Source organism: Carlito syrichta, unplaced genomic scaffold (assembly GCF_000164805.1).
Source record: "Carlito syrichta isolate Samal-C Ts95f unplaced genomic scaffold, Tarsius_syrichta-2.0.1 Scaffold315561, whole genome shotgun sequence".
NCBI classification, from domain to species: Eukaryota; Metazoa; Chordata; class Mammalia; order Primates; family Tarsiidae; genus Carlito; species Carlito syrichta.
Window position 1 is genome coordinate 1,681,136 of NW_007259657.1, and position 14,569 is coordinate 1,695,704.

The 14,569-nt window shown below is 38.1% G+C and overlaps 1 protein-coding gene across 1 annotated transcript in view; it reads right to left on the reverse strand.

Annotated features, from left to right (window-relative positions):
* Window positions 1-10,340: 10,340 nt before the first annotated feature.
* Window positions 10,341-14,569, reverse strand: part of CPA3 (carboxypeptidase A3) — a 34,652-nt gene continuing 30,423 nt past the window's right edge. The window contains exon 11 of the mRNA XM_008072975.1: window positions 10,341-10,755. Coding sequence (XP_008071166.1) covers window positions 10,568-10,755 — 188 coding nt within the window. The 3' untranslated portion in view covers window positions 10,341-10,567. The remainder of the gene's footprint in view (window positions 10,756-14,569) is intronic.

Below are 14,569 nucleotides of genomic sequence, written 5' to 3' on the forward strand. Positions count from 1 at the left end.
TTGTTCCCCATCTTTTCTTTATTTCTCTGTCTTTGTAAAAGAATCGTTGGAGCAGACACAACGGATCCTTGTCAAGTGGCACCATCAGGAGAAACCTGCGCATAAGGAAGTTCTCAGATTCTCTCATGTCCCTGTCTGGATGACAGCCAGAGAATCACATCAGCTGGAATCTTCCCTTACTCTTTGTGAAACAAACGCTGTTAACTCCAGAAATACTTCTGTAAATATTTCTAGCAGAATTTGCCTAGCTTTGCTATTAAGAAAGCTACTGCTCACTGCCAGAGAAGACTTTAAAATGAATTTCGAATCAAAGTTTTCTCAGCTGGATATAGTCATAGTGAACCCAGGTCTGGGCAGAAGTCATACTATGTTCCCAAAATGAATTCTGATATGACATTTAACATAAAAAATTAAAAAAAAATTTTTTTTTTTTTGAGTTGGAGTCTCACTCAGTCACCCAGACTGGAGTGCAGTGGCCGCTCCCAGCCACCGCAGCCTCGCCTGCCGGGCTCCGGTGATCCTTTCGCCTCAGCCTTCCAAGTAGCTGGAATTACAGGCATGCGCTACCACACCCAGCTGATTTTTTGATTTATTGTAGAGATGAGGTTTTGCTGCCCAGGCAGGTCTCGAACCCGCGGGCTCAGGCAATTCACTCACCTCAGTCTCCCAAAGGCGCGGGATTACAGGCTGAGCCACCGAGCCCGGCCAAAAATTAAAACATTTTAAGACTCAATAAATTAATGCATAAAACACAAAATATAAATAATAAATAATGCCAATCATCTTAAAAATCTGTAGGAATAAAAACTTTCAAAGCAGAGATCCTTTATGATAATTCATTGTTTATGTATATTTCTAAATTATTTTAATGTGCAATATATATGAAGATCTAAATTTGGGTTCAAAGACCTGGTTTTGTCCCGCCGCTTCCGCCTTCCGGGCACACCACTTCCGCCTTCTCGGCCTGACTACGTGTGGCACGCCCCTTGTGGCAGAAGTAGGGGTAGGGCGGTTGAGCTGGAGACCTGGGGCGCGGTGCAGTGTGGGAGGCAGGGCGCTGGAGTTAGAGGCCAGAGCGGAACCTTTGGGCACCGGTAGCCGGCGTATGAGGGGGACTGGCTTCTCCCGCTCTCTGCTTGCTCCCCACAACCCTCTGCTGCTTGCTCACTGCCTGGCTACCACCGCTAGGGACATCACGGCCTCACCAGTGCACCCCGTGGATGCCACTACCGGAGGTGGTTGCGGCAGCCTCGGAGTGCCTGAGGGGTGCGGAGGTTCCAGTCTGGGACCTGGGGCTCCATTTCCTTGCCCTCTTCTACCGTCCCTGGTGTGGCTGCAGCTGACTGTAGAGACTCTGTAGCCGCCACCCTGAACGCAGTGTCGGTGGAAGATGAAGTGCATAATCTTCCCATACCTGAGAGCCAGCCTTGTGAAGAAGGAGCAGACAAAGTCCTGGGCCCTACGTCATTGTACTTGGAGCATGACCTGCACGCCAGAACAGCTGCAGCCTAAGCATTTCCCATAACTCCTGGCAGACCAGCTGATTGCCATCATCAAAACAGTTAAATTATGCATGGCACCTGAAGCCTTCCTGCATAAAACCTTCTTGGTGCAGCCTTTCCTAAAACCTCTCCTGAAGCTAGCTGGCCTGAAGCACCTTCGCCTGAAGCCACCTCACCTGAAGTCACCTCACCTGAAGCCACCTTGCCTGAAACCACCTCACCTGAAGCTATGTCTGCAGAATTCACCTCGCCTGTAATCCTCTCTGTTATAACTCACTGAGTTCTTCTCCAATAGGGAAGTGATATTTTCTCCAAAAGTTGATAGTTTTCAAAAAGCAACTGTACAAGAGAAACCTATAACACAAAAGGACAAAAATGGGGTGTTCTTTTTACAGTTGGCATGGTTATAAATCATATTTCATATGAGTCTTGGAACTAAAAGAAGTATGACATTCATGATTCTGAGAAAAATTCAGAGTTGCTATGTAAATATACAAATAATTTTTGTAAGAAACAACCACAATACTTTCAAGAGTATTTGTAACATCAATATTAAAATACTTATTAGATTAAAGTTATAATTTGTAGCCCAGTTTAATAACTACAGTTTTTTTTAATATCAATGGCTACATCTTTTAAAATGGTATAGTTTTCACATAACCCACATAGGATGATTGAGATTAATACATGTATCCTCTAATTAAAATGTATAAAGCATCCAATAGGCAAAAACGTGTGAAATTCACTTCTTAAGTGAAGTATTTTTAAATTTAGGAAGTAGAGAATCTCTGTGGATCTTGTGAAGAAAAGGTAGCTGCAAAGAAAATGTCTGCTGCTTTAACCTCAGTAAAGCCCTATGCCTTACGGAGAGCCTGGACTCAGGAAGGCTCTCCGGATGAGTTTGGGAAAATGCTGTGATTGTCCTAGGGATACTATAGCTCCGGTAGACTATTGTGGAGTCTTTTACTAGACTTACTTAAGTAGTAGAGATGAATAGTGGCAAGCATTTCTTGGAATGCCAATTTTGCCTACAATTGACAGAGAAAGGCAATCTGTGTGGTGTATGGGTCTTCATATGATCCCAACCACCTGGGAAGTGTCAGTTATGACCAAGGAGATGGACATGATTACCACTGCCACTGTTAAGCTGAGGAAACTGTGGCTTGGAATCTTTGTCCACCGTTACACATCCCTCAATGAGGAGATTGAAAGTTGAATTTGGTTTCTACAGCTCCAAAGTCCAGATTCTTTTCTAATATGGTTTAGACAATCTAGTATGTTAAGTCCTAAATGGGAAAGAAGAGACTCACTGCTCCCAATTTCCAGCTTAACAACCTTCCTTCCCATTACCAACCGCCACTTCCAGAATAGAATAAATGTCTCTGACACTCCAGAGAAGGGCAATTGATGTGTGCTCCTTAAAAAATGGTTTCTCGGGGTTAACATTCTGATTTTCATGTTGAAAGTGGGGATTCTGCTCCCCAGGGCATAAAAAAATTAGAGATCTCATCACCTGTTTTGTGAGTTCATTTTCTATTTCAGAGCTGCAGGAGGTAAGTGGTCCAAGAATGCTTGGGGCAAAACAAACTGCCAAGTTGTAAGGCATCATCAGATTGTATAAGGAATTCTGTTCAATGGTGTATAATACTCCAAACAGGTATCTCAATAGAACAGCATTTGTTTTTGGAATCTGGTCTAAAAGGCTATACAGTAAAATGCACTTTTAAAGCAAGTAATTTTTCTTAGCAAGTTGCAAATAGAATGGAAACAACAAAGTACTTTTTATGTATATCATTTATACAACACAATAAATATACAAAGCAATGGAGAAATGTCTTAAAATATTTCCCTGAAACCACTGCAATGTGTTTTAACCCAGGAAAATATTATTAATATCAAATAGAATATTAAAAATCCATGTAGCTTTTTAGAATGTGTTCAATATGAAAGCTTATTGCTGAAATTAAACAATTACTTTTAAAGGGCTCACTTCATTTTTAATGTAGCAACACATGAATGCTGTCCCTTGACAGAGTGGAAATCATACCAATAGATTGGTCCTCCATTATTTTTCTCGTACCAATGGGTTTCATCTCCTATTAATGTCATATATTCAGAATGTGTACAATGGTCAAGGATTCCATATTAATAAAGTGAAGAGAAAAAATATAACTCAATGACAGTAAAAAATTTTTAAAAAAGACCTGGTTTTGTTTCTTATCAACATTTTTGTAGAAGATAGGAATTGAGGTAAGTTTGTCTATAATTCAAATTGACAATAAAACCTGAGTAAATTATTTTTTGCCAGTTAACAGCACAGTTCAATAAAGATCATGAAAACTTTGAAAAAATAAATATTTACTGAAGAAATAGGAGGAAAAGTTGGAATTCTTCTGCATTAGTGGTTCTCAAAGTTTCTGGACCAGAAACATCAGCATTACCTGAGAACTTGTTACAAATGGAGATTTTTGTGCCCCGCCTTTGACTTACTCTATCAGAAACTTTGGGGGTAGGGCCTAACAATCTGTGCCTTAATAAGCCACCTGGACAATTTCAATGAACAATCAAGTGTGATAATCCCTGCTCTAGACCATTCGGAAGAATGTCTGATGGGCCATTATGATGATGTATCTTTAGCTTGGCTTGAGAATTAGAATTTAAATCTATGGCTCATAAATTAGATAATTTCTCTCTCTGCCTTCTAGAGAAGTAACAACCGTTGGACAGTGTGGTGTAATGGAAATAATTCAAATTTTGGGAAGATCTAGTTTTCAATTTTGTGTATGCAACTTTGTATATGCCAGTCACTATATCACAACAAATAGGAGACATAGTTCCTAGTATATAAAATGGAGATAACAATAATTTCTTCCCAACTCAGTCTCATAGACTTGTTACCAGATGCAGACATGCATGTGAAGGCAATTTTTAAATTATCCAGTGCTATGCAAATGTTACTTTTCATACGCTCATTACTGCCAGTGTGATTGCAATTTTGAAAACTTGCCCTTCTCACCTCCCCCCTTGCCTCGTTAACATTTAATTTTCTCTTCAAACTTAAGTTTTGCAAAGCAATTTTTTTAAAGGAAACTGGAGACTTTTTAAATAAGGAAAAAACCCCAGAGTTCTTGCAAATTATTTTATATATGAAATAGCACATATGGATTTTTTCTTTGTTTCATGAATAGTCTTTTAAGCTTTTAATCCACAAGGTAAAATGAATCAATAGCACACTTCAGTGATACCATGGCAATAATAATGCATTTGGAATGTTAAGTGTCAAATTTCCCTCACATATTTCAAAAATTGTTTTACATTTTTCTGGTTTAACCTCTCTTGACATGAGTGAACTTCAGGCTTATAATTGAAGGATAAATGAGCAAAAAAAGCAGTTCAAGTGATAATATATCCATTTCAATTCCTATTTTCTGGACGAAGACCTTTTATGCTAAGTTCAAGTGAGAGTAAATTTTTATGACAAAATTATAACTCTCAGATAGATATTACTCAGGCAGGCTGAGATCTGTCCTGGTATAATGGATTTTGTGACAATGAAATGCAAGAGAGTCTCCCAAAAGCTTTGACTAAGAAAATTCTGACAGTAGCCTATATACTGCCGAAATTTTCAAGATGCTATTATGACTCATTATAGAAAAATGGCTTGATATTTTAATCATGAAATACAGTTGTGTAAAAGAGGAGAAAGAAGTATAAAGGCATCATCTTTGAAATATTGCCTTGTATTCATACTAGCCTATTTAGAAAATATAGCTCTAAATGTGATTTTACGCAATAAAGCCTTCTAGTTTCAATAAAACCTTCTCATGCATTTGTTTCCCCTAATTTGAGTTCTCATAATTTTCTGTATATCACCTACTAAACGAAAAGGAGGCATCTTCTGCAACCAGAGGCAATCCGAACTTCCTATCAGTCCCTGTAAGTTTGTTCTTCTCTAAGAGGTAGAAAAGAATATATTTCTTTTTTTCCATTTCAATGGGATAATTTTTTTTTGAAGGAAATACATAAAGGTGCCTCAAAATAGTGTAGCATGCACAGTTAAAAATATCATGTCAGTTACAAAAACCACTATATTGCAACAAATATGTTGGCAGAATTTAATCATTTTAGAAAATTTTCAAGTGCTTAATTTTCCTGTTTTTGATCACTGGAACTGTTTTATATTTTCCAGTCATCTAATGGACATTTTATTTTTTTGAAGATCATTAAAAAACAAAGAGGAAATAAGTAGAAACAATGACAAAAAAGGAAGTAAATTACTATATAGACAAAATTTCAACTCTCCAGAGTTGAAATTAAGTTTTACTTCCATGTGTGAAAATATTATTTCAAATTATGTTCGGTTTTGTATTCAGTTGTAATTAAATTTTTGGGGGCCAATAAGTCCCATATTGTAAGACTCTGGTGAAAATTCTGCACACAGGAAATTGTATACATACACACGCACACATCACTTTGCACACCATCATGGCAGAGGCCAGTGAAGAACTACACTTGAGAGTAGCAATTTCACCGATTGTTTTGGTATCACCCAACATTCTCAAGTAGGAAACACCTGAGCCAACTCCCTTCTTGACAAGTATACCTTGTCCCAAATAAAGACAAAATGGAAATTAGTGAATTAATTTGATGAGCATCTATTATCTCAATTTTAAACAAAAATCTCAGAGATAAGCAGGGAAGCAAAGGGTGATAGTGCCTTGCTAGATATCATTCAGTGGTAAATTCCAGATTTCTCCCCACATCTCCTGATTTCTAGTTCCACGATTTTTCATAACACCTCATCATCCTCCAAGGACTTCCATCCAGGACACATCTGGAGATGGCCCGTTGCATCAGTCAGAATTAAATTTGATTGGAAAGAAGAATGTCAAATCAAAAGCTGCTTGACTCAGTAGGACTCCCATTTCTTTTTCACGTTTAAGTCCTACGGTGAGTGGTCCACACCTTGATTAGCTTCTCTGCTTGGCAAAGTTCGATAGGGTCCAGGCTCCTGCTTTTGATTCTCAAGCTCATCTGTAGTCCAAGATGACCGCTCAGCATCAGGCATCACAACTGTATGCAGCCAAAAGGAAAGAGGAGATGAAGAAGAACCAAAGTATTCCTGAGTTTTTGAAATTAGCTTCCTAGACTTTGCTGCATGATGCTTCCTCTTACAACTCTTAGGCCAGACAGTCCAGTTGTTGAATGTCATTCTGTGTCCATACATTTAGTTTACACATCTTTTTACTTAGGCTATGCAATTCATTGTTTCTTTTCTTAATCAGAAAAGAAAATTATTCTAGTGACTAAAAATAAAAAATCTTAACAAGACCATGCCTTATCCTAATCGAGTAGCTTTTGAAAATGGCATCCCAGGGTGTTTTGCTTCTTTGATTTCACATGAGTTATGACAATAAATATGTGAAGACAGAGATCTACGTTAAAGTTAAAAAAACTAAGACTTCAGCCGGGCGCAGTGGCTCAACCTGTGATCCCAGCACTTTGGGAGGCTGAGGTGAGAGGACTGCCTGAGCCCGGGGGTTCAAGACCAGTCTGGGCAACTTGGTGAGACCTCGTCTCTATAATAGATCATAAAAACTAGCCAAGCGTGGTGGTGTGCACCTGTTGTTCTGGCTTCTTGAAAGGCTAAGGTGGAAGGACTGCCTGAGCCCTGCTGGTTGAGGCTGCGGTGGCTGTGACCGTGCCACTGCACTATAGCCTGGGCACAAACCTGTAGTCTCAGCTACATTGGAGGCTGAGACGAGAGGATTACTTGAGACCAGGAGGTCGAGGCTGCAGGGAGCCATGATCATGTCACTGCACTCCAGCATGGGCAACAGAGTGCGACTCTAACTCATAAACAAATAAATACATAAATATTACATATTTCATTGTAGATTTTGGGGACCGATGCATGTTCTCTTTTAGAAAACTCCCATTTCCATTATCTATATTAAAGGGAAAATGTTAGATTGTAGTGCTGGGAACCACGTGGTGGGATCAAGAATTCTCTGTCCTTGACCTTTTTCCATGTCTAGGAAAGTCCAGCATCTGAACATTTGGAATGGTCAAAATAACTTAAATATGTGTGTGTGTGTGTGTGTGTGTGTGTGTGTGTGTGTGTATGTGTGTGTGTGTGTATAAGGAAGCTAGCAGAGAACATGAGAACTTGTGTGTTTGCAGTGACATGTTCCAAGTTTCTCTGGGGATTACTTCTTTATTCGTATATCTAAAAAAAATCAGGCATAGATCTTTGTGTTAAATGAGAAACAGAAACTTTCATCAATAAGCCTAATGAACACTTCTGTGGTCAAATGTACCCAATGTGTCAGATGTGGGGAGGGTATCTCTGACAGTTTGGAGTCACAATGTTTACTGAAAAATTATTTCTTTGCATTAGTAAATATAATTCATAAGGTGTTTCTTTTTATGTAATAGAGATGTATATCTGAGATACTGAAACACTGCTATAAAATAACACATTTTCAAAATATGAAAAAATGCCTCTTGAGTAAATTTGATAGTAAGGAAATTGGAAAAGAAACGGTAATTTAGAAGGCTTTTTTGGGTAGGACATACTGACAAGAATATTGTTAAGTAATAGCATAACTTGCAACTTGAATACAAAACCCTTTTATTGGTAAATGAGAAATGGGAAGAACTGCAGCACTGACTACTCAAACTTTCTCATAAATAAAATGAAACTTTAGTTGTTGTTGTTGTTTTTGAGTCAGAATCCCACTCTCTTACCCAGGCTGGAGTGCATTGGCACACTCGTGACCACTGTAGCCTCAGTATGCTGGGCTCAGGTCATCCTTCCATCTCAGCTTTCCAAGTAGCTGGAACCACAGATGCATGCTAATTTTTTTGTTTATTGTAGAGATGAGAACTTGCCAAGTTGTCTGAGCTGGTCTTGAGCCTGTGGGCTCAGTCAATCCTCTTGCCTCCACCTCCAAGACCTGGGATTACAGGCGTGAGCCACTGTGCCCTGCTTTTTAACTTTATTGTAGATATTTGTCTTCACATATTTATTTTCACAATTCATATGAAGTCGAAGAAGAAAAATACCCTGGGATGCTATTCAAAAACTATTAAATTAGGCTGAGGAATGGTTTTGTTAGGATTTTTGACTTGTAGTCACTCAGATAATTTTTTTCTGATTGAGAAAATAAATATTAAAGGAAATAATAACTCAAATGGTGTGTAAAGCTTTGTGTCTTTTATAAGCTGATTAATGGATGAACAATATTCAACAATTGGGATTGTCTCACATCCTCCTAACAACTGGTGGGCATCTGGTCACTGACGATTAAGTGGGTGGCATGTAAGACTAACCTATCCTCCATCTAGAATCTCAATGGGATTAAAGATATTAGAGATGTTTTTATGACTTTTAGGGTTAGAATATATTTCTGTTCTTTCTAAGTTGAGTCAGTGCGAATTCGTGTATACTTCCCATGTGGCATGCATAAGGGAACACATTTATATTCTCACATTCTGAAGCCAGTTTGGAATGCTAAATATTTAGGTATAGACATCACATTTTTAAATGAGACAATAGAATCTCATAGCCACAGTGCTGTCTTTTACTTTCTTGACTGTGTCACCATCCTCCCCTCTGCCCATAAAGCAATTTTGTTAGTTTACATTTGGTTCCCAGAAACAATTTTGCATGAACAACTATCTACCTTATGACCATCAGAAACACCATCATCTTTTAGAATTTTTTTTCTTTTTTTGAGTTGGGGTCTCACCCTGTCACCCAGGTTGGAGTGCAGTGGTGTGATCATGGCTCACAGCAGGCTTGAACTCTTGGGCTCTGGCAATCCTTTTGCCTCAGTCTCTGGAATAGCTGGACTACAGGCGTGCACAAGCATGCTTGGCAAGTTTTTGGATGTTTTTGTAGAGATGAGATCTTGCTATGTTGCCTAGGCTGGTTGTGAACTCCTAGGCTCAAGCAACCCTCTTGCCTCGGCTTTCTAGTGCTGGGATTACAGGCAAGAGCCACTACACCCAGCCTCTTCTTGTGAATTTGATGGCATTCTTTCTTTTATACATTCCTGAATGATTCATGAGGAATGTCCCAGCTTATTTATTGACTTGTTTTCTCAAGACCTTTTAGGATCCTCAAAGATTCTACCCAGAGCGTACAGAGAAGTAAGTTTACTGAAAGTCTAAGAACTTTCCACTTGTACTTCAAATTCTGGCTAGTTGTGTGATGGATATCTGTGTGCTAGATTACTGGAATGTAGACACCACTGCTGCTGTCACTTGATCAAACCCTGAGGTATTGATGCTGGGGCGAAGGGTTTTGTAAAACCATCTTAAACAACAGCATTATAAACACTATATAGGTAAAAGGTTACTCTGATTTGCCTTTAGTCAACATGACTTTCTCTCCTCAACTTATAATACATCGCAAGTTTCTTTTCTATCCATTAGTAAGGCAGGGGTCACAACTGACCAGACTGTCTTATCTGTGTCTATATCTACCAAGAGATGTTTAGTCAGGTAGTTTCCTGAACTGTTTTGAGTTTATTGTACATTATGCTGATGAGAACTGAGTTTGTTGTCTAAGGTACTGAGATTCATATCTATATGAACCATTTTATTTCCTGCTGTCTCAAAGATATAAACAATGTCTACTTCTATCAGGAAAAAACACAGGCAAATTATGTTTTTGAAAATTGAAGATTCTCTTTCTTATTAACAGACCAAATGAGAAGCATTAATTCTGATTATTAATAGTATAGAAAATGCAGAGAATATGACTTATCAAAAACAGAAGATGCATTTTTAAAGCATTGGAATGCATTTTATTTTTATCGTATTAGCACATGGAACAAAGACAAGTAGTTAAAAAGCTTCACTTACAGCTACTTTGTTAGGGTGCTACTGAGAGCGTATAAAAGTAAAAAGTGAGAGTGAGAAGAATCCACTGAGGATATGTTGAAGCCACATCTCCTCCTTTGTTTTAATAGAGATAATTGAAGATGACTTTCTGGTGAAAGGGTAAAAAAAAAAAAAAAATCTCAATTGGCTTAATCCAAACTGAGGACAATTCTTTAGGAAGTATGCCTGAGGATGTACTTGGCAATAAATTTGACAGCTAGCATGGTCTCTTTACAGGTTGACTTTATCCGAGATTCTGGAAGGAGAAAACCAAATTTGCCTTTATCTCGGAGCTCAAAGGCAAATGTGTGTTCGATGCCCAGGTCGTATGCCCAGTCTAGAGAAGAACCTGATGTCGGGTCTGTAAAACATAAGCAGTAAATATTTCATTAGAGACAAATTCTAATGGTTTTCTTAATATGAAAATCACTGGTATAGAATTGGCAATCAAAATAATTATATGTACAGCTAATTGCAGTCATGAATGAGAGTGGTGGTCTAAATAGTGTAGAGTACATAGTAATAGATAGTCACGACTTTGGAATTCACCAAATATGTGCTGTGGTATGTTAAAAAATTATGTTTTTGGTTGGGTCAGCACTAGATTGAGTTTGTTTCCTAGGCACACAGTATTGCAGATGGAGGTGGTCTGAGCAAGTGTAAGCAACTGAGGAAATTATTAATAACTGAGGAGGACTCACTATTCATTGAAAATCCCCAAGCCAAACCATACATACAAGCTCTACAAAACTGGATTTCTTCAAACAGTTTGTCTCTTATTCATGTTGCCATTTTATAGTTAAAAGATCAAGAAAATTCACATCAGTTATTTTAAAGACATGTTTAATTCCTTCATTCACATTTTTCATGTCAATTTTTATGAAATTTTACTAAAGATGTTATTATTTGATAAAAATATTGAAAATATAAACATACATGTGGAGGTTGTGTATGTATAACACATATCTAGATATTACATACACATACAAGTATATATACATATTCTAAATGCATTTATGTATATATATTGCTTTATATAATAGAAAAGTTTTTGTACACAAATCATTTATATTCTGGAACAAGTAATTAATTTAACTGTTAATAACATTTTAAGTTTGAAAGATAAGAATTTAAAGTTGTAATAACTAAAGAGAGAAGGAATATTTTTGTGAAAATAGACAGGGTTAGCTTTTAAGGTAATTCAGAAATATTCATTAAATCTTTAACATTTACAACACACTTTACTTGGCACTGGAGAGTGTGGGTGGTGCAGGGTATAAAAATGAAGGTACTATTGGTGTCTTCAGCAACTTACAACTTAGCTGAGAAGAGTCAAGGTATAATAGAGACAGAGTAGAATATGCTAAGTACCATAGGAAATGAAAGAACATAACCTGGAGTCAATATACCCAATGAGTAGCCATTTTGATGTTGCTTATCTTTGTTATGTTTTTTTAGCAGTTCACTTTAATTTACCCTCTAATCACCAGCCAAGGACAGATCCAGTTTCTCAGAGGTAGCTGTTGATAATTGTTTTACAACTCCCTCCCAGCTTGTTTTATACTAATTAGCTTTTCTATTTCAAGTATTTGCCTCAAGTAAGACCCACGTTAAACTAATCAGTCCTTCATGACCTTCAGGACACAGACAGACCCCATCACCATGGCAGCAATCATGTGACTAACCCACCCATCTGCTGGCTGCCATCACCTGACATCAGTACCTGTGCTTACCTGCCCTCCCTGATGACGTGGAGCAGACCACCACCCAATCACCTTAATGATCTGCCCCCATCAAAGGAAAAGTTTAAAAGGATTCAACCTGAAGCAGTCATTTGTCATTGCTTTGTTAAACTGTACTGTGTCCATGTGGCTCTTTGAGCTATGACTGCCATGTTTTCTTGGACCTGGCCCCCTTCCCTACCTTGGGAAGTGAATATCTCCTCTCTCTTCTCTCTAATTTACTTTCTAGATAAACGATGTTTTCCAATATAACTTTGGTGACCTTGTTTGCATCTTTCATGTGGCACCAGATTGCATACACACCCCTGTCGGGCCTTACCTAACATTTTGGAGGCCCTGGTGGGATTTTAATCTAACAGTAAAGGTACAATATTTTATGAAGACTTAAAGAAAAAAAATTGTTCTTGTTGAGAAGAATAGCATTTTATGCCCAATGCCAGCTCAGATACCACCTTCATGATGGAATTAATATTTTTTTAGGTTGAGATGGAAGAAAATGATTCTGGCCAGTGAACCTCAAGGCTGGAGAAACATGGAGGCGTTTTTAGTGACCAGTGAGATCCAGTTGGACTAGAACAAAGAAAGCCATAAGTTTATGGGTAAATCTTGGAAAACCTTGTAAATTAGAACGGTTTAGATTTTCTTTGAGTGTCACTAAGCCATTTTAATGCCTTAGAATGATTAATCTGGTTTGAAAAGAGTAAAGAACAGTTAGGAGATATTGTGAAATGAAAGCCTGAACTAGGGTAGAGTTACTGCATTAGGAAATAGAATTGAGGGGCTCTATGTAAAAAACATTGGAATTTAATATAACAATTGAAGTTTCAATCCGGGTGACTGGAAAAAATGGCATATTTTTAACAGAAGCAGGAACTCAGAATGAGCTGGGGTGGGGAAAGAAAAGACAAAGGAAGGTAAGAGGTTATGTTGAGAATCAATCAGACATTCAGGAAGGGGCTTGGGAAAATGGATTTTGAAATTATTGGCAGACAAAACAATCCTCAGCAAACAAACAAATTTAAAAAAACTCCAAAACAAAACAAAGCAGGAGGTTTCACACCTCCAGACTTTAAACTTTATTATAAAACTACAGTAATCAAAACAGCCTGGTATTGGTACAAGAACAAGCATATAGACCAATGGAACAGCACAGAGATTCCAGAAGCAAAACCTCAATTTCTCAACCAACACATCTTTGACAAAGCCTTACCAATGACTGGGAAGAGGAGAACCTGTTCAATAAATGGTGCTGGGAAAACTGGCTGATCACATGCAGGAGATTAAAACAAGTCCCCTACTGTCATCATACACAAAAATCAACTCTAAATGGATCAAAGACCTAAATGTAAAACCTCAAGCTGCAAGATTCTTAGAAAATACAGGAGACACCTTTATGGGAATTGGAACTGGCAACTAATTCCTGATCAAAACCCCAAGTGCCCATGCCATAAGAGATAAGATAGACAAGTGGGACCTCATCAAAGTTATAAGCTTCTGCAAAGCCAAAGAAGCAATCAAGAGGACAGACAGTCCACAGAATGGGAAAAAATATTTGCCAACTGTATATCAGACGAAGGCCTAACACCTAAGATCTACAAGGAACTCAAACACGCCAAAAAGAAAAAAACAAACAGCCCCATTACAAAGTGGGCAGAAGATAGGAAAAGACAGTTATCAAAAGAAGACATACAAGCAACCAACAAGTACATGAAAAAATGCTCAGCCTTACTAGTCATCAAAGAAATGCAAATTAAAACTACACTGAAATACCACCTAACTCCAGTCAGGATGGCCATCATCAATAACTCAAAAAACAACAGATGCTGAAGAGGATGTGGCATAAAGGGAACACTTCAACACTGTTGGTATGGGAGTGTAAACTAGTACAGCCTCTGTGGAAAACAATGTGGTGATTCCTAAAAGATCTAAAAATTGACCTTCCATATGACCCTGCAATCCGAACTCAAATCACTCTATGAAAAGGATACCTGCACACACGTTTGTTGTAGCATTGTTCACAATAGCAAGAACATGGAACCAACCATGCTGCCCATCAAAGAGGACTGGATTAAAAAAATGTGGTACATATACAGGATGAAATATTACACAGCCATAAAGAAGAACAAAATCATGAACTTCACAGCAACCTGGATGGACTTAGAGTCTATAATATTGGGTGATCTTTCACAGAAACAAAGAACTGAGTATCACAATTTCTCACTCATAAGCGGACCTTGAACAACTATCGTAATACTATAAGAAAAAGATTGGAAATAGTGGGAAACTGCCGGGGTGGTGTGGAGGCAGGATTGGCAGTAGTGGGAATCTGCTTGTGGAAGGGGAGGCATACCTCATCAACAAGGGTAGCTGCATAATGAACATTTGCCTACATAACCCTGAATTGTACCCCCACATCTTTAAAATAAAAAAATT